Source organism: Sturnus vulgaris, unplaced genomic scaffold, assembly GCF_052056855.1.
Source record: "Sturnus vulgaris isolate bStuVul1 unplaced genomic scaffold, bStuVul1.hap1 Scaffold_85, whole genome shotgun sequence".
NCBI classification, from domain to species: domain Eukaryota; kingdom Metazoa; phylum Chordata; class Aves; order Passeriformes; family Sturnidae; genus Sturnus; species Sturnus vulgaris.
Genome location: NW_028276736.1, coordinates 1604349 through 1628185, shown reverse-complemented (window position 1 = coordinate 1628185; position 23837 = coordinate 1604349). Strand labels below are relative to the sequence as shown.

Here is a 23837-nt window from a genome sequence, read left to right as displayed (position 1 = left end):
TTTCTCCTAAGGTCAAAACAATTATTTTCCCATTTTTGGCTCCAACCTAACTGATAATATAAAGGTAACATTATTAAGAGAAACATTCTGATTGTGTAATCTAATTTCCTAACTTAATTTTTACTTTCACGTTGTTTTTCACACCACTTGTGGCGAGTGAAGGCACAGAAACAGCTTAACATAAAGAAAACAATGACAGCAAGGGTTGGCCCCCAATGCCTGGAGATCTGAGAGGAGGGATGCCCACACAGACTATTTCAGCAGGCACTCTGTGGGTGGGCACACGAGGCTTCCCCCGATGTCAACGCACTGGCTGCTGCTCCAGTCCACTCCTGCCCAGTGTCAGTCGCGGCTTCCCGTCCTTCTCCTCCAGCTGAGATGTCCAAATCTCTGGGGCTGCAGAGACCTTGACCCGAGTGTGATGGGTCCACCCATGTTCAGCTGTCTTGACGGCTGTGTCTGTGCTCAGCAACACCTGGAAAGGTCCACGCCACTTGGCCACCAGTGGTGCTTCTTCCCACTCCTTAACCAGGACCCAGTGTCCCGGTTGGATGTTGTGAACAGCAAAAGTCCAAAGGTAGGGTCTGTGCCAGCTGAGCTTCCTGTCGAAGAGATTTCACAAGAGACAGTATCCGAGCCACATATTGTTTCAAATACACATCACTTATCTCTATCCCCCCACTAGGCTGAGAATTACAAGGGTAAGGAATTCCAAAGATCAATTCAAAGGGAGATAATTGAATATCTTCCCTGGGTCTGGCTCTTATCCTTGCTAAAGCCGGGGGCAGGAGCCGTACCCACGGCATTTTAGTTTCTATCACCAGCTTTAGGAGATGTTTCTTTATTTCTCCATTCATCCTCTCAACCTGGCCCGAACTTTGTGGATGCCAGGGGGTATGGAGGTTCCACTGTATCCCTAAAGCAGTCATAACTCCTTGAAGAATTTTTCCTGTAAAATGAGTTCCCCTATCTGAATCTATTGCTTCCACCATCCCATATCTTGGAATTATTTGTTCCAAAAATATTTTAACAACTGATCCTGTAGTTGCTGACACAGTTGGAAATGTTTCTGGCTACCCGGTTAATTGACATACTATTACCAGAAGATATTTAAATCTTGCCACTCGAGGCATTTCAGTAAAATCCACCTGGCATCTCTGGAAGGGACGTACTGCCCAACGCCTCCCTCCCCTGGCCAGTTTCTTTGTAACTTTGTTGTTGGTTTTAGCACAAGTCAAACAGCCTTCAGTGGCTCGCTTTGCCAGGCTAAAGAGACCAACAGCAGCGTTCATTTTGAGGAAGGCTTCTGCCAGTCCTCGGGAGCCCCAATGACTCCCTTCATGAAGTTGTTTTAACAATTGTAAGGCTAGAGCTTTTGGTATCCACTGCTTACCATCCTTTGTAAACCAATTATTTTCTCTTTTCTCTGCCCCACTCTTTTTAATTATCTCAAGTTCCTCTGGTGGAAAAGAGAGTTTCTCTGGCAGCGGTGCAGTTACTGGGAGCATAGGCAGGATCTTAGAGACTTCTGGCAACAATGCAGCTTTGCGAGCTTCTTCATCAGCCAGTCGGTTTCCTATTGCCTCCTCCGACCATCCTGCCTGATGCCCCTTAATGTGGATTATCGCCACCTTTTTTGGTAAATTCACTGCCTCCAATAGGCGAGAGATTAAGTTCTCGTGAGCTAATGTCTTTCCTCTGCAGCTTAATAAACCTTTTTCTTCCCATAGTTTTCCAAATGCATGTATTACCCCATATGCATATTTAGAATCAGTAAATATATTTACTGTCTTGTCCTGGTATAATTCACAGGCTCTCACAAGCGCGTACAGCTCTGCTGTCTGAGCTGACCAGGTGTGTGGTAACCTCCCCCCTTCCCTTAATTGCTTCCCATTCACGATAGAGTATCCTGTAAATCGTTTCCCTTCTACCACCTTGGAGGACCCATCAATGAACACATTCTCTCCCTCAGGCCAGGGAATATCCCGTAGATCTTCCCTAACCCGTGTCTGGAGGTCTATAACTTGGATACAATCATGGATTTCTTTCTGGCCCCCCTTTTCTCCAGGGCCATTTAAATAAGAGGCTGGATTAAAAATTTCCCCACCTTTAAATTCTAAATCCTCTTGTTCCATTAAACAAGATTCATACTGTAATAATCGAGCACTCGTCATCCACTTAGAGACTCTCTCAGTTAGCAAAGCTTTAATCTGATGTGGGACTTTAACAATGAGATGCCCTCCCCTTGTCAGCTTTCGGGCCTCAGCCACCATCAGAGCTGTGGCTGCACAGTTCTGCAGACAATGGGGCCAGCCTCTGGCACCGGGTCTAACAACTTAGAAAAACAGGCAACAGGCCTCCGTGTTCCCCCATGCTCTTGCACCAAAATTCCTTTAGCATGACCCTGTTTGACATCCACATACAGCTGAAATTCTTTTTCTGCGTCTGGAAGAGCCAAGACTGGGGCCTTAACCAATTTGTCTTTTAATTTCTTAAAGCTTTTTTCTCCTTCTGGTGTCCATACCACAACATTAGGACTGTTTTGAGTTAAAAAGTTATATAAAGGTCTGGCCACCACAGAAAAATCCTCGATCCATGCTCTACAGTACCCCACCAACCCTAAAAACTGCCGTAACTCCTTTTTAGTCTGGGGTAATGGTACCTGTAAAATCCCTTGTATCCTTTCTGGATCAATACACCGTAACCCTTCGGACAGAATGTGTCCCAAATATTTGACCTTCTTTTCTACCAACTGTGCTTTCTTTTTGGATACTCTAAGTCCCTTTTTTTGCAAGAAAATTAAGCAGCTTTACAGTAGCCTCTTCAACCACCTTTTCCTGTTCCCCTGATAAGAGCAAATCATCTACATACTGCAACAACTTGACTCCTAAGGGTGGAGTAAACTCTCTTAATATTTTCTGCAAGGCTTGCCCAAACAGAACTGGTGACTCTGTATATTCTTGAGGGAGTACTGTCCATGGCAATTGTTGTTTTATCATTTTCCCTCCTTCCTCCTGTTCCCACTCAAAAGCAAAATACTGTTTACTATCTTCTGTGATTGGACACCCCCAGAAAGCATCCTTCAAATCCAGTACAGAATAATACTGATGTGAAGAAGGGATTTGATTTAGGATTGTGTATGGATCTGGAACTGTGGGATGCCTTGGTTTGACAATCTCATTTATTATTCTTAAATCCTGCACCATTCTGTAGGTTCCATCTGGTTTCTTAACCGGCAGGATAGGAGTGTTATAGGGAGACATACACGGCTCTAAAAGACCTGCTTTTAGCAGGGACTCAATAACAGGCTGTAACCCCTTCTTTCCCTCCCTTGAAAGAGGGTATTGCTTTTTAGACACCACTTGTCCTGGTTGCTTCAAAGTAATTTGGAGAGGCTCTATGTCCAGTTTCCCATATTTCCCTGGAGCTGCCCATACTTCTGGATTTATTTTAGCATAAGCCTTTTCAGACATTTTACACAAAGATATTACAGTTTCGGACTCCGTGTCACTTCGTACAATACTAATTTGCATTCCCATTTTAGCCATCAAATCTCTTCCTAGTAAATTACAATCACAATTAGGAACAAACAAGAATTCATGCAGTTCAAATCTGTCCCCCACATCTATTAACAGCGGTTGAATAAAATGCACTCGCTCATTCTTCCCGCTTACTCCTTGAATAACCAAGGATCTTTTTGACAATTTCCCCCCCCTTAGGTATAAAATTTAAGGTGGACCGAGAGGCCCCCGTGTCTACCAAAAAACACACCTCCTCTCGATCCGGACCCACCTTAAAAGTTATCAAGGGCTCTTGAGTGGTGGGTCTTTGGTATAATAGGAGCCCCTGACACCCCTAACAATCCATTTCTATTATTCTCTGGACTTCCTCCTCCTGAAGGTCCAGTTGTTTTTGCGGACACTCGTTTTTCCAATGCCCTTCTGCCCTGCAGACAGCACACTGGTTCTTCCCCAGCCGCTGTTTGGGTCGGCTGTCCCCTGCCGAGGAGGGAATCCCTCTGCCACTTCCTTGTGGCCGACCCCGTCCCCTCTGTCCCTGGGGACCCCTTGGACCCTGCGGTTTATTCCTCTGGGGCTGCAAAAACTCTGCCATCATCTTTGCTTTAGCTTCTGCCTTTTCCTCATCCCTTCTTACACATATCTGCTGCGGTTTTCTAACCAATTCCTTTAGAGGCTTATTTTGCCACTTTTTATCTTTTTATACCCCTTCCATATATCAGGCCAGGCTTTAGTAACAAATTGCACCTTAAGCAATGTGTTGAAGGCTGGCCCTTCAGGATCCATCCCCCCGTGCTTCCTCAAGGCATCCCTAATCCTCTCCAACCAATGAGAGGGGCTTTCCTGTTTCTCCTGTTCCTTGACAGAGCCTTAGCTCTGTTGTTCGTTCTGGGAGCCACTGACTTGATTGCTCTGATCAAATAAGCACGGCAATCACGGTGAGCCAGACTGGCCTGGTTATTTGGGTCCCACTGGGGGTCTGCCTGGGGGATGGCATCACCCACCGTAGGTGCATTGGGTCCAGCCCCCCCTGCTGCTTGTGGGTGTTCATCCTCCCACAGCTGCCGAGCTTTCAGCAAAATCATTCGTTTCTCTGATGACTCAAACAAAATTCCCAAAAGAAAATCCCAATCCTTCCATGTATAATCCGCATTTCCCAAATATTCCTCTATCTTTTCCCCCACCCCTATGGGATCATCCAAATATGGGGGTAATTCTTTTTTCAACCCTCTTATATCCTGGGTAGTGAGTGGTACAATTACAAACCCAAATCCTCCCCCTTGACCCCCCAAAGGAACTTGACAGAGTGGCATCTGGTGTACCCCTGTCTCTTGGGGGGCTTCTGATGCCCTAAACTGAGTTCCTCTTCTAGTTCTGGGGGGTGATACAACATGCTGCTCCCCTCCCCCTACACCATTATCCTTCTCAGGTGGGGCTGTAGGAATAACATTTCCCTGATCCCCTTGCTCTGAAAGTTGAGGATACAGACGACCTGCAGCTGGCTCTGGGTCAGCTAGCAACACTGGAGGACAAGACGGGGGAAGGTGCTGAAAAACATTCCAATCCTCACCACTTTCCTCTAAATACCTTCAGAAAATTCGACACAAATGAATTTTATCTGTTCCATAAGTAGCCATATAAGTCCCCTTGCCAACTTATACTCTGGCCACACAAAATAACAATATTTTACCATCATTTCCATAGTTACTTCTGGGTGAATATACAATCTCTCCCAAGACCTCAGCATTCACCCCAAGGGACTCTCCGGGGGTATTATGGGATCGTCATCCCATTTCCCGGGGCCCCTTCGCTGCTTCACCTTTCCAACCCTCTCTGGGTGCCCCGTTTTACCTGTGCTACCCTCCATGGGTGCCCTCCCAGGTTTGCTCCCCGAAGATCCCATTTTACTCACCGGTGAGATTTTCAGTAGTCCCTCCCTGCGGACTCTTCACGGACCCCCCTGGTCCGCCACTCGTCTGTCTCCTGGACAGTCTCGGGAACCCAATCAATCGCCCGGTGCCGGCCGGCACCAAGGGGAGCTGATCACCGAAACTGGGTGAGGCGCCTTCAGCTCCGCTCGCCACCCGCCGCCCCGGACGGTGGAAAGATCCCGGACGAGCCCCCAAATTGTCAGGAAAATTAATCCACAAACACCAGAGGTTTATGTCCAAAAAGGAGACAGAGGAGTCCTTTTTGCTTTATTCGAATAAAGGGAGAGGCCATGGGACATTCCCCTGGGATCTCTCAAATTTTCAGAGGACACAGCCTCCTTTTTATCCTATTTTCCCGGCCGCATTTCCCTCTCTCTTTCCCCATTGGCTGAGGTACTTGAGAGGCACAGACTTCCCGGAACGCCTGATACCTGAAATTCCCCTTTAATGTATAATCCTCCCTTTTAATTTTTAATTCTTATAGAATTCATAGTTTTCCCCCCGTTGCTTCTTTCATCTTTCGATATCCAATTTCATTTATCAGCAGCCCTACAGTTTGTTTGTAAAGGCAAATATCTCTTTCCATTCATCAATCAGTGGAATCCATCCCATTGTTTCTTTTATCTCTCAGTGCTAGCCTTATCTACAGGCTGATCCACAACTCATTTGTAAAGACAAATTCAACATTCCTCTCAACCACTATTGGGTATTGATTCCTCCCTCTTTATGTTTATAAGTCCTATTTTTACTCCTTTAGTGCTGCTTTTTTTAATCATTTTCTCAGACAGGGTAAAAGGGGCCACTCTGGGGGAGCCGGGTGGGAATTCGATGCGGCACTGAGGGATTCTGATGGACACTTGGGGATCCGGGCGGCCACTTGGGAGGCTCTAAGGGGCTCTCTGGGGCGCTGGGGTTCATGGGAGTTGTAGGCACAGGTATAACATGGTTCAAAGGAGCTGAGGAGCACCATGGGAGTTGTAGGCGCAGCTCCAAAGTGTCTCAGTGAGGGGTGGGGCATGACCGGAGATGACGTCACGGCTGCAATGGCACGCTACGGGTACCGCGGAGCATGATGGGAGCTGTAGTCCCGGAAGTAGCTCGGTGTTTGGGGGCCCGGAAAGGCAATTCGGGGATACTTTTGCATCCAAGCCGCAATTTGAGGTCCTCAGGAGAGAACGTGAACGGTTCGGGAGCACTCTGGGGGAACTTGGGGAGGTCTAACCGGGCTTTTTAGGGCGCAGGGAAGGTGTCACGATCCCCTATTAATGCAGAGCGGGGGTCGTGATGGTTCTTTTGATCTCAAAGGTGCAAACAGGCAAAATGCAAGGGAACAAAATCAGTTTATTCAACAACAGAAAATCAGTTTAATCAACAACAGCAATGCATTTCATCAAATGCCAACAATTCAGTTACGGTAAAGGGGAGAGGTATAGGATAGGGAAAGGGGAAGGAAAGGAAGGGATGGGAGAATAGCTACCAACAGACGAGACGGGCGTCCTCACGGGTCATCCGATAGACGAGTCCTCGTCCGTGGGGAGATCTCAGGGGTCTTCATCAGTGGAGAGATCTCAAAGGGTTCTTTCCAGAGGGTCGCTCTTTTATAGTCCTTCTCCAAAGTGAGTGGCTTCTGGCCAAAAGGTGGGAAGATTTATGGGCCATTGTGTGGTGCTGCAGGAGACAGGTACGGACAAGCAGTCCTCAGTTGATGCAACACAGTCTCTGGTTGGTGTCACAACAGCACAGTCCAGTGAACACAATACACCAGCACACAGTCATGAGCATCCACCTGGCCTGGCCAGTAAACCATTGTTCGGAGTCAGCCTGGGTGGGGGTCCTCAAGGTCTCCTTGCGACGGTCGGGAGGCAAAAATCGAGGGAAACTTCGGACCGACCCTTACAGGGTCTCACAGTGTCATAATGTCACCCTTTAGTTCCATGACACCCCAAAGTGTCATAATGCTCTCCAGGGTTCCAGGAGGGCCTGCAGTGTCACAATGGTCCCTTGGTTTGATGGGATCTCAATGTCACAATGATCCAAACATTCCATGGAGCCACAACCGCATCACAAAGGTCCCCTTGTCTCCATGATGCTCAGGAATGTCACAGTGGTCTCCATGATTCCATGAGTCCCCACAGTGTCAAAATGGTTCCATGGTCCCTGTGCTGGTGCATTCCCCCCTGCCCTTCTCAGCCCACCCTGCCACCTGAGAAATGCTCGCTGGGGCTCAGCCGTGGCCAACAGCCTCTGGGTTCAGCTCCGCTGGAGCTCAGCACAAACACTGTCTGCTCCCAACGAGCTCCTGGTTCCTTTAGGAGCAGCCCTGGAACTGGTTTTGTTCCCTCAGTGGCACAACATCCCTGTTCTCACCCTTCCAAAGAAAGCTGTGGATGGCAAGTGTGGCCAGGATGAAACATTGCTGTGCCCAAAGCCCCTCCCTTGGGGCCCTACAAACAGCGCTCCACAAGGAGCCCCTTGGAGCTCTCCTGGGCCAGCACCTCCCTCTGAGCGGGGCCTCTCCGAGCCGGGAACTCTCCTGTTTGCTGCACTCGGGGCATCCCCGAACAACCACGGAGCCTGGGCCAATCCCCCACTCCTCCAGGCTCAGCCCTTCACCGCTGGGAGATGCCAAAGCATTAGGAGGGAGCATTTCCCTGCCCTCCAGGGGAATTCCTCACAGCTCCCTGGCACTGACTCTCTCTGTCTGTGTGCACACACGAGTGCCTGTGCCCTGGCAAATGTGGCAGAAATGCTGCTCTCTGATGGGTTTGAGTGCCTTGGGTGTCTGAGTCAGTCAGGCTGTCAGTAAGGTTAAGTCATGAGGTACAAGCTGAGTTAAATGCTGCTAAATGTTGTTCTTTTGCTAAGTTGTTACGTTTAACTGTTGCTGCTTTTAAGGCCCTAAAAGTGTCCCGAGTGTGGGAAGAGGTTTCAGACCAGCTCCCATCTCCTCCTGCACCAGAGGATTCACACAGAGGAGAGGCCCTACGAGTGTAAGAATGTGGGATGAGCTTCACCCAGAGCTCCAATCTGATCTGTCACCAGAGGATCCACACAAGGGAACAACCCTACGAGTGTCCCCAGTATGGGAAGAGCTTGACCCAGAGCTCTCACTGGACCAAACACCAACAGGGGCCCTGCGAGTGCCTCGAGTGTGGGAAGAGCTTCGTGCACTGCCCCAAATTCATCCTCCATCACAGGATCCATGCTGGGCAGAGCCCTGGTGACCCACATTCTCAGTGATCCAGGTTGGGCAGACACCTGGCTGGTGCTCTCCACATCCTCCTGGCTCCCCACAGGCACCTGGATGAATGCAGTGGCAGGAACATCCATCAGGCCTCTGATCGACATTGGAAATTAATTGAGAGGAGCTGATTTTTCGACTTTACAGCCCAAAAAATCTCATCTACTCTGTGATTTTTATCTGCAGGCATCAAGGAACGCTGGATGATCTTGGAGATATTTTCCTACCTGAATAATTTCCATGTTTATCCCATTAAAACACTCTGAATTGGGATAAAAATATTAAAATTAAGCAAAGACATCTTAAGCTGAATCCTTTTACTGGTATTTGAGGATGGATTTGGGGTTCAGGGGAATATTCAGGAGAATTGATGTGCTCTGGGACCATCCAAGCCAAGGGACATGGCCATGATCTTGTAGTTGTTCCAGCAGAACATGTCCACCTGAGCCTGCCTGTTCTCCAGGAATTCCAGTTGTCTGTTCCTGGCCTGGGTCTCCCCATCTGGGGTGTCTCCCCTAAAGTGTCCAAATCCCTGCTAAAGTGCCCGAGCTGCTCTGGGCTGTGGATGTTCCTGTCCCCCAGCCTCTCCTGGTCAGTGCCATGGAGGGCTGGGAGGGGTTTTAGGGACTCCTGGGGGAATTGAGAGAGGCTTTTGTGTCTCTTGGGGGCATTTGTGGTTCTGGGAGGGGGTATGGGGGCCTTCTGGGGGAGGTTGTGAGTTCTGGGGTCCTGGCAGGGCTGCGTGGCTTGTGAGAGAATTTGGGTGGATCTTGGGGAAGATCAGAAAGGGTTTTTTTTGGGTTTTTTTGGGGCATTTATGTTGCAGGGAGCGGCTGGGGATTCGTTGTGGCCAGAAACTATGGGGTGTTTTGGGGGATCCAGGAGTGGCTGTGGGGCTGGGAGGGGATTTTAGGGCAGTTGTGACCCCCACTCAGCACCCCAAAACTGCCACCAGAGCCCGCCCCAGGGTTTAGGGTCTCCATGTTTGGATTCATCCTCCTGGTGCTGGGGAAGAAGGTGAAGAGGGGTCCCCAGGGGCCGTGTGTGTCCCCCCAGAGCATGTGTGACCCCCCCTCCCATCCTGGTGTCACCCCGTTTTCCCTCCCAACAGGGCTCCTGCCCCAGCTCCTGCTCCCCCAGGAGGGAATTTGGGGAGGGGGCAGAGGGGGATGACCCCGTCCCAGCCCCTTTGTTCAGCACCAAGCTGGGCTTGGGGCCACAGGAGGAAGAGGCCAAGGGGAAGCAGATCCTGCAGGTGGGACAGTGCTTGGGCTCAGTGCAAGGTTCTGCCCTGCACACCTGGCTCAGGTGTGACTCTGCCCTGGGAAGGGAGTGGGACATTCCCATCCCCATGGATCAGGGCTGGGAGCAGCACTTGGAACACAGACATATTGGGAGTGACTGGGACCACACTGAGGGCTCCTGGGAACAACTGGGAATGACAGGTGTGTGCTGGAGGTAACTGGGATATACTGGGAATGAGTGAGATCATCCTGGGGGCAACTGGAACTGGGGACTCTGGAATGACTGGGAATGAGCATGCTGTGGGCAACTGGGATATACTGGGAGTGTCTGGAAGAATACTGGAGGGGACAACACTGGTGTGTTGGTTTGAAAGTAAAACCAGTGTGAGACTCCAAGTCAGTAATACAATTTAATAGGAGAAAAGAGAAAAAAAAAATAAAATACATGCAATAATATAAAAGAAACAACCACCAACACAGTCAGAAATACAACCTGACACCCTGTCAGTCAGGGTGTTGGTAGCAGTCCGTATAAATGGTGGCTGCAGTCCTCCTGGATGACAGATGTGGTTCTGTTGAAGCAGTGCTCCTGTAGAAGGTGCAGTTTTCCTCCGAAGATCCAGCGATGATGTGGAAAAAGGTCCGACTTTCCTCTGGGATCCAGTAGAAAGGTCTGCCCTCGGGTCCCAAACCCCAGTTTTTTATCTAGGTAGGAAAGGCTAGGCTCCTGCCCCTGGCTGGGGCATCTCCCAATGGGATGATGTAATCTTATCAGTCACACAATAGGACTTAATGGCCCATTAACAGAATATATCTTCTGGAGGAAGGATGGGTTGTGAATAGATAACGATGATCATCCCCCCATCTTATCAGATGGCACATCAGCAGAGGATATCTCCCACAGAGATAAGGATCACCACCCCTCCCACATTTTAACAGATGGTGATAGAATACACATTTTTGCATTGTACCCCAGGACATAATCCACCCCTTATTCTATTACCATCTACATCACACCCAAACCAATACCCTCTTACAGATATATAATACGAAATAAAACCTTACATACAGTTCTCACTAAAAATTAGGTCTCCTTGCGGTACACAACGGGTTTCCCCATCTTTCTGCATTACTCACCAAGTGCAACCAGGTCCTTGAGCAAAAACAATCCCACGGATTGGTTTGCCTTTGCCTGTGGTGGGATTAATCCAAACAGTCTTTCCTAAAATACCTTTCATGTGTACCACAGGGACCTTGTCTCCATCCACTGTGTGCAGGGGTTCAGAGTGGGCAGGACCGGCTCGATTGATGGACCTTCAGGTGTTAACCATCCAGGTGGCTTTGGCCAAGTTCATTTCCCAATTTCTGAAGGTTCCACCACCAAGTGCTTTCAAAGTAGTCTTAAGGAGTCCATTACACCGTTCAACTTTCCCGGCAGCTGGCGCATGGTAAGGAATATGATATATCCATTCAATACCATGTTCTTTGGCCCACGTGTTGATAAGGCCGTTCTTGAAATGGGTTCCGTTGTCTGATTTAATTCTCTCAGGGGTACCATGCCTCCAAAGGACTTGTTTTTCTAGGCCCAAGATGGTGTTCAGGGCAGTGGCATGAGGCACAGGGTAGGTCTCTAACCATCCTGTAGTTGCTTCCACCATGGTCAGTACGTAGCGTTTGCCCTGGCGGGTTTGGGGAAGGGTGATGTAGTCAATTTGCCAGGCTTCCCCATACCTGTACTTTGACCATCGTCCACCATACCACAGAGGCTTCACCCGCTTGGCCTGTTTGATTGCGGCACAGGTCTCGCAGTCGTGGATGACTTGTGAGATGCTGTCCATGGTAAGGTCCACCCCTCGGTCACGGGCCCATCGGTACGTCGCATCTCTCCCCTGATCACCAGAGGCATCATGGGCCCAACGAGCTAGGAATGATTCTCCCTTGTGCTGCCAGTCTAGATCCACCTGTGATACTTTCACTTTGGCAGCTCGGTCCACCTGCTCGTTGTTGTGATGTTCTTCATTAGCCCGGCTTTTGGGTACATGTGCATCCACGTGTCGAACCTTTATGGTCAGTTTCTCTATTCGGGCAGCAATGTCCTGCCAAATCTCAGCTGCCCATATGGGTTTCCCTCTGCGTTGCCAGTTGGCCTTTTTCCAGCGATCCAGCCAACCCCACAGAGCATTAGCTACCATCCATGAGTCAGTGTAGAGATAGAGCCTTGGCCACTTCTCTCGTTCAGCAATATCCAAAGCCAACTGGATAGCTTTTAGCTCTGCGACCTGACTCGATCCACCTTGTCCCTCGGTAGCTTGTGCAACTTGTCGTATGGGGCTCCATACTGCAGCTTTCCATTTTCGGTTAGTGCCTACAATTCGGCAAGAACCATCAGTGAAGAGGGCATATCGTCTTTCAGTCTCTGGTAGCTCATTATATGGTGGGGCTTTCTCAGCACGTGCCACTTGCTCCTCTTCTTCTTCAGAAGACAATCCAAAAGTCTCACCTTCAGGCCAGTTTGTAATTATTTCCAGAATCCCAGGGCGATTTGGATTCCCAATACAGGCGCGCTGAGTGATGAGGGCAATCCACTTGCTCCATGTGGTGTCAGTGGCGTGATGTGTGGAAGGCACCTTTCCCTTGAACATCCAGCCCAGCACTGGTAGTCGGGGTGCCAGGAGGAGTTGTGTTTCTGTGCCAATCACCTCTGAGGCAGCTTGAACTCCTTCATAGGCGGCCAAGATCTCCTTCTCTGTGGGAGTGTAGTTGGCTTCAGATCCTTTGTAGCTTCTGCTCCAGAATCCCAGTGGTCGACCCCGAGTCTCACCAGGCACCTTCTGCCACAAGCTCCAAGACAAACCATGGTTCCCGGCTGCAGAGTAGAGCACGTTCTTCACATCTGGTCCCGTCCTGACTGGGCCAAGGGCTACTGCATGAGCAATCTCTTGCTTGATCTGGGCGAAGGCTTGCTGCTGCTCAGGGCCCCAGTGGAAATCGTTCTTCTTGCGGGTAACCAGGTAGAGAGGGCTCACAATCTGACTGTACTCAGGAATGTGCATTCTCCAAAAGCCTATGGCACCTAGGAAGGCTTGTATTTCCTTCTTGTTGGTAGGTGGAGACATAGCAGTGATCTTATTAATTCCCTCTGTTGGGATCTGACGACGTCCATCTTGCCACTTGACTCCTAGAAACTGAATTTCCTGAGCTGGTCCCTTAACTTTACTTCGCTTAATGGCAAAACCAGCTTTCAGCAGAATCTGGATAATCTTCTCTCCTTTCTCGAAGACTTCCCCTGCTGTGCTGCCCCATACAATGATGTCATCGATATACTGTAGATGTTCGGGGGCCTCACCCTTCTCCAGTGCAGCCTGGATCAGCCCATGACAGATGGTGGGACTGTGCTTCCACCCCTGGGGCAGACGATTCCAGGTGTACTGCACACCCCTCCAGGTGAAAGCAAACTGAGGCCTGCACTCTGCTGCCAGAGGAATGGAGAAAAATGCATTGGCAATATCGATAGTGGCATACCACTTTGCTGCCTTGGACTCCAGCTCGTACTGCAGTTCCAGCATGTCTGGCACAGCAGCGCTCAGCGGTGGAGTCACCTCATTCAATGCACGATAGTCTACGGTCAATCTCCATTCTCCTTCCGATTTACGCACAGGCCAGATGGGGCTGTTGAAGGGTGAGTGGGTTTTGCTGACCACCCCTTGGCTCTCCAGTTTACGGATCATTTCATGGATGGGAATCACTGAGTCTCTGTCAGTACGGTATTGCCGGCGGTGTACTGTTGTTCTGGCGATTGGTACCCGTTGCTCTTCAACTCTCAGTAGTCCCACAGCAGAGGGGTCATCTGCAAGACCAGGCAAGGTGTTCAGTTTTCTAATGTCGTCTGTCTCTACAGCAGCTATTCCGAAAGCCCAGCGATATCCTTTTGGGTCTTTGAAGTATCCATTTCTAAGATAGTCTATGCCAAGGATGCATGGGGCCTCTGGGCCAGTCACAATGGGGTGTTTCTGCCACCTGTTCCCAGTTAAACTCACTTCGGCCTCCACTACAGTCAGCTGCTGGGATCCTCCTGTTACCCCAGAAATAGAGATGGATTCTTCTCCTACATACTTTGATGGCATCAGAGTACACTGGGCGCCGGTGTCAACCAAAGCCTTATGTTTTTGTGGGTCGGATGTGCCAGGCCATCGGATCCACACAGTCCAATAGATCCGATTATCCCTCTCCTCTACCTGGCTAGAGGCAGGGCTCCTCTATTCCTGATCCTGGTACACGTTGCTCTCTCCCTGTAAATAGGTTCTTGAGGTTCCTTCAAGAGGATCAGTCATATCATCATTCTGATACTGTCTGGAGTTCTGTACATGAGAGACTGGAGCAGCATTGACTCTAGATGAACTTCTTGGGGTAGGTGTCCCTCTTTTCAGCTCACGTACCCGGGCTGCTAAGGAGGAGGTGGGTTTTCCATCCCACTTCCTCATGTCTTCTCCATGCTCCTGAAGGAAAAACCAGAGGTTACCTCGTGGAGTGTGTCCTCTCTCCCTGCCTGAGGAACGCCGGCTCCTAATGGCAGAAACTCTTGTTGGTTCAGGAGAGATCTGGTAGTTGTTTTCCTTAAGTTCTTTTTTTAGTTTCTGATGGCCCTCTTCAATCAGGCTTCGGACTTGCTCCACCAGCCGTGTTTCCACGGATGAGACATGGGTAAGAAATGGGGCTGTGACAGTGTCCTCATAAATTCTTAGTTTATTGGCCAAGACGCCTACCATGTCCTCACCTTCCCTCCACTGCAGCGTTGCCAGGTAACGGGAATACATCTCTGGTCCAAGTCGTGCAAATCTCAACCACATCTGTGACGTGCACCGGACACAGTCTGGGCTCTTAGGAAATCTCTCATCTTCTGAGAAAATGATCTCCAGCACGGCCAATTCCCTCAGGCATCGGATACCTTGTTCTATTGTGCTCCATTTTCCTTGGTGCACCTGAAGATCTTCTTTACAAAGGTATCTGTCCTTCACACTTGTCAGCAGTCGCCGCCAGAGGCTGAGAGTTTCTTGGGTTCTCCCAATCCCCTGGTCAATAACCACATCCCGGGACAGAGATCCCAGTTGCCTGGCCTCACATCCATCCAGAATGGTGTCATTGGCTGCAGCGTCCCAGATGCGGAGCAGCCAGGTCAAGATGGACTCATTTGTCTGGCGGGTGAATTCCCTCCGCAGGTCACGCAGCTCACCCAGGGATAGAGAGCGAGTGATGATCTCTGGCTCTGTCACTTCTGCTGGGTGCGAAGGTCCTGCCACGTCCTCGTCAGTCACTATGCGAACTGATTTGCTCTTTGATTTCTTCTTCTGAACGGGCGCAACTGCTACTGGTCTAGGCTGTTCTGGCTCAGTGATGGTTTGTGTGGAGATGCTGATGGTGCTTCTGGCTTTTTTCTCCTCTGTGGCAGACTGCATAGACACGGACACCGTTGCTTTGCTTTTGGCTTTTTCCTCCTCTGTGGCAGTCTGCGTAGACACGGACACTGTTGCTTCGCTTTTGGCTTTTTCCTCCTTTGTGGCAGTCTGCATAGACACGGGCACTGTTGCTTTTTGTTTGGTTCTTCTCCTCTTTGTGACATTCTGTGCAGTCGTGGACGAAGTTGATTTGTTTCTTTTTTCCTCTTCCTCAAGAATACGCATCAATACGCCATGTAGTGTTCTGTTTCTAAGCATGTTGTAGGCTGTAAAGGCTGTGCAGAGGAGACAAAGCAGAACTAACAACAATATTGTGCTGTCCTTAGCATCCAGCGGGAACTCAACATTTCCAAAAACTACTGTATCAGGCCGGAAAGATTGGAAAAAATCATCCTTTACCCCTCCCCCCAAGGGCTGGGTGTGATTGTTAAAACCCCGGATGTAGCAACCTAGACTAGGACAAGCAAACAAAGTCGAGTATATATTCCGGATTATGTTCATTGCCTCAGAGGTTATCATGCAGTAGACATAATAGGCCAGTAAAGCAATTTTTATACCATATCCTGGTCTACACAGGAGCATTACAGCTGGCAGATAGTTCCCCATGTGTGGAAAAATATAGAGAGCAAGATATAAAACCCATGTAAGCATGTTGAGAATCATGGTGAAAACAAAATTGTAATACTGACTTTCCTCAGCACCCTTCGTGCCCCACGTTGGGCGCCAATTAATGTGTTGGTTTGAAAGTAAAACCAGTGCGAGACTCCAAGTCAGTAATACAATTTAATAGGAGAAAAGAGAAAAAAATAAAATACATGCAATAATATAAAAGAAACAACCACCAACACAGTCAGAAATACAACCTGACACCCTGTCAGTCAGGGTGTTGGTAGCAGTCCGTATAAATGGTGGCTGCAGTCCTCCTGGATGACAGATGTGGTTCTGTTGAAGCAGTGCTCCTGTAGAAGGTGCAGTTTTCCTCCGAAGATCCAGCGATGATGTGGAAAAAGGTCCGACTTTCCTCTGGGATCCAGTAGAAAGGTCTGCCCTCGGGTCCCAAACCCCAGTTTTTTATCTAGGTAGGAAAGGCTTGGCTCCTGCCCCTGGTTGGGGCATCTCCCAATGGGGTGATGTAATCTTATCAGTCACACAATAGGACTTAATGGCCCATTAACAGAATATATCTTCTGGAGGAGGGATGGGTTGTGAATAGATAACGATGATCATCCCCCCATCTTATCAGATGGCACATCAGCAGAGGATATCTCCCACAGAGATAAGGATCACCACCCCTCCCACATTTTAACAGATGGTGATAGAATACACATTTTTGCATTGTACCCCAGGACAGTGATATTCAATCAAGGGAGCAGACTGCAGGAACAGACTGTCTTGAGAACAGGAATAAAAAGTCAGCAATGGAAACTCTTTCCTGACTGCCAGGGAAGCCAGACATTGATCTCACAGGAGGTGACGGTGGTGGCTTCAGCTCTTAATCCTTACTAGCATTTCTTTATGAATGGACTTGCATGGCATTTCCAGACCTGCTGGTCAGCAAATGTTTGCTGAGTGCTTGCTTGTTTGCTACCAATGAGTAAAATATCCAAACAAACTCTCACTGCTCCCTCTTCCTTGTTTCAGCACATCCTGCACGTTTATGTGCAGTCCATTGAAGGAATCCTGAAGGTGGGTGCTCTTCAATACCAGATCTCCTGTACAAATCCATGAGGAGGTGGAACCCTCTGGCTCTGGAAGGCTGAAACTCCCTCTGTGTCCATCAGCAAAACTCCTGAGAGCTGCTTCTCTCCCTCTCTTTGCAGGACATGAGCAGCCCCCTGTCACCTCTCCTGTCACCTCTTCAGACACCAACTAAAGCAGAGATTTCCAGACTTGCAGTGGCAACAAAGGTAAGCCAGCCCAATTTTCCCAGGGCTTCTGATAAATTACAAAAGATCTTTCTGCTGAGCAGAAGTCCAGCTCAGCTGTTTGGCAGCTCTTAGAATGATTTCAAAAGATTTCTTCCAAAATGCACATACCCCTAATGTGCCATTAACACAGTTTTGGAGTCAGTAGATGTGTTGTTAAGCTGCATGCTAAATTACTTTGTCCTTTCATTCTAGGAGTCCCAACCTGATGGATGTGCAGCACAGAAGCAGGGTAAGTAGAAATGAAAGAAAACCCAGTTCTTTGTGTGCTGACAGGTAATTTTGTGTGTTATATGGAGCAGAGACCATCAAGCGTTCACACTGATGAAGCAGCATGATTTCTTCTGCTTTGCTGAGCAGGGGTGAATTGAGGAATGGCTTAAGAAACTGTAAACAATCATTACCTGGAACTCCAGATAGCAGTTCAGCAGAGGACAAGCAGTATTTTGTTCATCACTGCCATCTGGAGTGATGAACAATCTTGATCTTTGAGGGGCAAGCCCCTCCTGGAAGAAAGCACCTGCCTGATCTGGTGCTCAGAGACCAGAGGGTAAAATCTGCTACAGGTCAGGTAAATAAACACAAGCTTTTCATTCTTGATTTCCAGAGCGGGCTGGTGCAGCTTCAGAAACGTGGCTGAGTTCTGAGCCAAGAACATTGTAAGTAACCAGACTGTTCCAATCTCTGCTGGGAAAAGAACCTGGAATGAACAAAAATTTGGGTTATCTTAAGTCAGATTTTTCTCAGAAAACTTCAATGCAGGGAATTTTCACCAACAGAAAAATTATTATTTCTTGATGGACTCATGAAATGGTTTAGGTTGGAAAAGATCTTGAAGATCAAGTCCTATAGTTAATCCAACAACACCAAGTGCACTAAACCATGTCATGATGACAGCGACTGTGTTTTAAACCAAAATAAGTGAAAGTGAAGAAAAGGCCCCCAGGTCTTCATGTACCAGACTGAAAAAGTCTTCTTTTAATCTGTGGTGCTTAATATCACACTTTGTGCTTGTCAACCTGCTAATAATGCCATTGACAGCAATAAATGCTAAGGGATACCAGCTGAATCTGATCATTCCTGGGTATGGTTTTGAAGCCTGGCAGAACGAGTAAAGCTACAGCTACAAAAGCTATAGAAATGTAGCTGTGAAATTTGAAAGTAATTTCCTGTGCCCAAGGAAAACACTTCTAAGAAGTTTTGCAATGATTTTTTTCTTATTGAAAAATTGAGCAGCTCCGAGTCAGGGAGCTCCAGGGACTGCCACAGCTCCCCAGGCCATGACCCAGAGGTCAGCTCCAGTGACAGTGAGGAGGACCTTGCAAAGGTGCTGGACCTGCCAGCACCTGAGGTGAGTGCAGAGACCATGGAGAGGCTCCCACAGCCCCTGCCCACTGCAGGGGGGTGTCCTAGGAAGGAAGCAGATGTTGTACTTCTCCTCTGGTTCCAAATGCTGCCTGGTGTGTCCTGCAAATACTGCTTTGTTAGACCCCTCTCACTCCAGTGAAGGCTTAGCTATTTGCCCACAGGCAAATATGGGTTTTTTATTGAGCAAATATCCATCCATGGTGCTCAAGGAGCAAGTTAGGGCACATGGCCTGTTAGTTTAGAGTAATTCTTCACAGGCCAAAGCCCAGACCTTACAACCTCTGGGCAAGAGTCCCTGGGCTCTGGTGAGCTGTGCTAGGACAGAAAGAGCCCATAAAGGCATCAGTCTTGAATCCTTCGTTTCTCTTTTTGTTGGCAGCCTGAGCCACCAGCTGATAAAAAGTGGTGGCTTGGAAACCTGATGGCCCAGGCAAAGCGAGGAGCAGCACCAGGACAGGGTCCCAGGGAAATTGCCCGTGGGAATGGACGTGAGGAGGGTGAGAAGCAGGAGCAGGGCATCAGCAGCCGCTCCTGCCAGCAGCACTCCAAGGCAAGGGAGTCTCCTCACGAGAGCTGTGGCCAAGTGGCCAAGAAATCCCAGCAAACCTGTCAGCAAGTGGCCAAGGGCTCTCAGGAGAGCTCTGGCATGCCAGCCAAGACATCTCAAAAAATCTCTGGCCAAAGGGCCAAGGATTTCCACAAGAGCTCTGGCCAAAGGGAAAAGGATTTCCCCAAGAGCTCTGGCCAAGCAGTGAAGGATTCTCAGAAGAGCTGGAGCCAAGTGGCCAAGCATTTTCCCAAGAGCTCTGGTAAAGTGGCCAAGGAATTTCACACCTGCTCTGTCCAAGGTGCCAAGGCTTCAGAGAAGAGCTTTGGCCAAGAGCAGGAGACTTCTCACAAAAGCTGTGGCCCAGTGGCCAAGGACCCTCAGAAGAGCTCTGGACAAGTGGCCAAGGATGGTCCCAAGAGCTCTGGCTCCCTGGGAAAGGATTCCCAGAAGAGCAGTGGCCAGGTGGATCAGGCTCCTCAGCGAGCTCATCTTCAGACTAAGCAGAGCTGCCTGCATCCTCCTGGGCTCACCAAGGAGCCTTTGCCCAAGGAGTCTGTGGGTACCAAAAGGCCTGGAGAGCCCCTGGAACACAACAAATCCAAAAGGGTGAGGAAGGAGGAGAGTGAGCCTGGTCCTGGGGAGGTCACAGACCAGCCCTGCAAGGATCAGCTGGAAGTCAAAGAGAAGCCAAAAACCGACAGTGAAGACCCAAAGCTGGCACTTCACAAGCCCTCTGAGGAAAGAGAGCACAAGGGCTGCCCCCAGGCCAACACCAAAGGGTTTTTGGAGCCTGAGCTCCTGGGAGATGCTCAGGAAGTGATGCCCTCATCCCCAATGGCCACAGGACTGGGGATTTGCACAAGGAGAAAGTGCCCTCACCTCCTGGGGAGAAGAAGTTGTTCTTGTCTGCGAGGAAGCCAGACTTGAAAAGAAAAGAAATGAGGAATCCTGAGGAGTCCCCTAGAAAGAAGAAGGTGAGAGGGGCAAGGGGAGGTGGGTTTGGACAATGACCAAGGTGGTGTTTGAAAACCCCATGTGGAGATTCCCTTCATAGGTTGGCACTAGAGCCATGATCTTTGTCCTCTAAAGACAGCTCCATGTGTTATTTTTTGTTTTCAACCAGAATCTGTCAAACGGAGCTGTACTGGTCTGTACTTTATGTGAACTTTCAAGACCTGACTGATTTTTTTTCCCTTTTTTCTTTCTTCCTGTTAGAGGGACGACAAGGGGGATACTCCCAGGAAGAAAAAGGAATGAGAAAAAATCCCCCCCAAAATTTCAGCCTTCATCAAACAAAGAGTGCAGTAAACTGAAGTGAGTATGCAGTGGTGGGATGTGTAAATCTAAATCAGAAGGGTGAGAAAAAGAACTGTTTCTTCTGTCCAGACCCTTGGGAGTTTGCTTTCAATTTTGTGTGCCTTCTGCAACTTGACCTGCTGCAGATTGGCCTTTCCATGCTGGAAGCAACCAGTGCAGAAAGCAGCTCTGCAGGTGGAGGTGGGTGAGGGTAGGGAACCTTTCCCTCCTGACATTTTCTGGAAGCTCAGAGGTGTTTGGGTTGGTGTTTGGCTGGGGGAAGGGATGTTCCAAGTGCAGTAGGAATGGCAAAGCTTTAATTGTGGAGTTCTTTGCTCCCTTTTCCTTAGGGAAAATGAGCAGCTGTCTTAGTCATGTGCTGGCTTTTGGAGTGGGAGGGGCAGGAGGTGTTTCTGGGCAGAGAGGGCTCTGGATCAGGTTGGGGATGGTGCTGTGCTCTGTGTCCAATGTGATGTGCAGCATCAGCTGTGCCAAGGCAGAGCAGCTGGAGAGCACGTGTGCAATGTGTAGGGACCAAAGCATGGCAAAGGTGGGTGCTGAAAGAGGGGAGAGGACTGTCCCATGCACAGCAGAGTCAGGCAAGAAGTGCAGCCCCACATCTGAGCCTTCCCACTGCATTTAACTTCATTTCCTCCTCTTCTGATGCTCCAGTCCATGAGCTGGGATTCACTGCTTGCTGTGTTCTCAGAAACTTTGAGGAGCTGACTAAAAATGGTGGAAATGAGCAGTAGTGAACCAAGGCTGAGAGCTATTCGGTGCTGCTTCTTGCTGCCAGAGTTCCCTGGTCATCCTGATTTCAGATGATCAGAAATCTGCTAGGCTATTGTGTTATTGAATGTTAAAATCCCTGCCAATTAAAAGTCCCTGTCCCTTGAAGCCTCTCAGCTTTGGAAGCGTTGTCCAGTTGAGACACTGGTGAGAACTGGTACAGGATGTAGCCAAGTTTTTAAGAACATTGTATGTGCATCACATTAATGAATTTCCTTCTCTTGTGCAGAGCATCAGAAGCTTCATTCCAAGCTGAGAGGAAGAATGTGGTGCTGCCACCACTGCTGGCCGTGACTGCTGCACAACGTGCACCAAACTCAAGCCAAAAGAGACTCAGAACCGAGACTGACAACCTGGACCTGCCTGCCACGGATAACCCTGCCAGGAACCAGGAGCCAAGCACAGGAAAGTGGAGGAAGATCCCAGGGAACAACCCCAGGGCATCACCATGGATATCCAGGAGAGCTGACAGGAGGATTCCTGCAACCCACACGTGCTGTGTGATTCTCTTCACAAACATCCTCTCAGATAAGTAACTCTTTCTGATTGCAGCCAACTGCAAATGCAAGACTGGTGTAAAAAGGAGTGTGTTTCTAAACAGAAATCTTTTAAATCTTGTTTAAAAATAAGAAACAACAAACCTGTGGGTGTGGCTGCAACCAGGGCCTGAAGTTTCATAGCTTGCTTACAACATAGTTCATAGCCCTTGCAGCTTTGCATTTCTGGGTTATAAAATTGGATTTTATTGGCTGCTTGTTAAAATTTGGGTGTTTACTGTTGGCTTGGGGTGTGGGATTTAGGATGTTTGGGGGAGGGTGGGGCTGGGAGTTAAGCCAGGCTGTGCACCCTGTATTTGCTGCCTTCTAATAGCTCATTTTTTCCTGATAATTTTCCTCCTTCCAGCCCTCACTGCTCTCTCAGCCACTGAGAAGGAAACCTGCTGCTGAATTTCTCCATGCCTGGGAGAAGTTTAATGATTCCAAAGCACTGTGAGTTGCCAAGTGAGAAGCCAAGGTTCCATTTCCATTATTGGAGGGATTGCTGGGGAAGGAGGCGAGAGGGGGAGATCCTGGAGCACAGACTATGCCTGGGACAAAGGAACATTTTCTCTGGAAATTCAGGATAGCCGGCCTTTGGAATTGCTTTAGGCATCCCTCTCTGATCAGCTTTCTCTCTGTTGTTTTTCAGGGATCTGCAGGGATGAGAAGAATCCTTTCCCAGCAACTTCTCTGCCAAATGAAGACAAGACAAGGAGACTGAAGTTGGAGCAGTAAGTGTTTGTTTCACAGCCCTGCCTGCAGTTTCTGAAGACACCAAACAGGGCTGGCCCTGCAGCCACCCCAGTTGCTGCTTCCTTATTCCTCATTTTGGGAGCAAAGAGAGAGGGAGGGATGGGGGAGAGCACCTGCTGAGTAGCTTAGCTACAGCTGGGCAGCACTTGGACTTTTGATTCCTTGCTGGGCTCGTGACCAACATTTGCCAAAAGGAATTCCTAGAGCTGCTGCTACGTTTTTGTCCAGTTTAGTCATTACAAATGTCGTGTTGTCCTGTGGTGCAAGCAGTGGGGAAGAGTCAGAAGCTGTAACCTGCCATCCCACGGGGCCTTTGCAGTGTCATTTTCCATAAAACACAAAGTTTTGTGGGCCCCTTTGGGCAAAGGGATGCATTGCCATGATCTGCTGGCAAACTTGCAAAAGGAAAAAATCGGGATGTGCCTGGCAGAAGGGCTGGGAGGCTGTAAAAATCCTCTCCATAGAGAGGCAGCTGCTGAAAGTCAAAGAGCTCTGCAGGTTCTCTTTGAGTAAAGTCACTCCAGTCATTGAGTGTCTTCTGCCAGACGTGCCTGTTGGATGAATCTAACCAAATGTTTTCTCTATCCCTCCTTTTGTTCCAGAGATTTCTGCTGAACAAAGCCAAGAGACGTGACCAGGAGCCGGCCTGAGCTCATCCACTGAACGAGACAGAATTTACAGTGACTGAGACTGGAGCCCAAGTGCCTTAACTGGGTCTCCAGGATGTAAATAGTTCCATGTTCTCTGTTCTTTTGGAGCCTCAGAAACAGTTTTGTTTTGTTCATTTTCTTACTGTTCAATGCAAAGCACCTGCATATTTTTTGGTTTGTTTTAAATACAGTTTGAAGTTCTTTTGGCTATCTCAGGAAAGCTTTGTGTTTTTTGAGGGTAATGCTTTTCTGCCTTGCAAAAGAAGAGATGGAGGGTGGTACCTGCCTTTAAAATAACCAAGTGCAAGGAATTTTCGGGATGGGCCCATGTGCTGGTGGTCTATAAACCTGTCTATTATGAATAACTAACAGGACAATATTGCCACCTATTGCTGACAGGAAATCTGCACTCAGATTGTTCCTGAGGGTCTTGCTCAGTTTCAGCCTTGTCAGACCCAAGTTTGGGTGGCAGAATGACACCCAAGGTGTGGCTGGAAACAGCTCTGCCTGTCTCCTGTGCTGAAGGGATGGGACTCGCAGGGAGGATTCACACTTGGGCTGCTTTTTGGCATTTGGGTTG

General features: G+C 48.9%; 1 protein-coding gene across 3 annotated transcripts; it reads left to right on the top strand.

The window, feature by feature from the left end:
- The first annotated feature begins 16743 nt into the window (after positions 1–16743).
- LOC148217375 (uncharacterized) lies at positions 16744–23467 on the top strand. 3 transcript variants are annotated; one of them, XM_088158725.1, is made up of 11 exons: positions 16744–16937; positions 17029–17073; positions 17208–17294; positions 17508–17544; positions 17920–17971; positions 18549–18663; positions 19060–20204; positions 20446–20544; positions 21545–22304; positions 22504–22585; positions 23210–23467. In XM_088158725.1, the coding sequence occupies exons 1-7, from the start codon at positions 16917–16919 to the stop codon at positions 20155–20157; spliced, it is 1455 nt and encodes a 484-aa protein (XP_088014851.1). In that variant the 5' UTR covers positions 16744–16916; the 3' UTR covers positions 20158–20204; positions 20446–20544; positions 21545–22304; positions 22504–22585; positions 23210–23467. The 3 variants fall into 3 exon arrangements, with proteins under 3 accessions (XP_088014851.1, XP_088014849.1, XP_088014850.1); XM_088158723.1 differs by lacking the exon at positions 16744–16937 and having other exon boundaries at positions 16942–17073; XM_088158724.1 differs by lacking the exon at positions 16744–16937 and having other exon boundaries at positions 16942–17073; positions 21545–22316.
- The last annotated feature ends 370 nt before the right edge of the window (positions 23468–23837 follow it).

What these genes read in the sequence shown, in the direction of transcription:
- LOC148217375 (XM_088158723.1), top strand. Translation starts at nt 16,978, where the DNA reads ATGAGTAAAATATCCAAACAAACTCTCACTGCTCCCTCTTCCTTGTTT. An exon ending in CCATTGAAGGAATCCTGAAG is followed by an intron (nt 17,074 to 17,207) that starts GTGGGTGCTCTT and finishes CTCTCTTTGCAG; the next exon opens with GACATGAGCAGCCCCCTGTC. An exon ending in AGTTCTGAGCCAAGAACATT is followed by an intron (nt 17,972 to 18,548) that starts GTAAGTAACCAG and finishes AAAATTGAGCAG; the next exon opens with CTCCGAGTCAGGGAGCTCCA.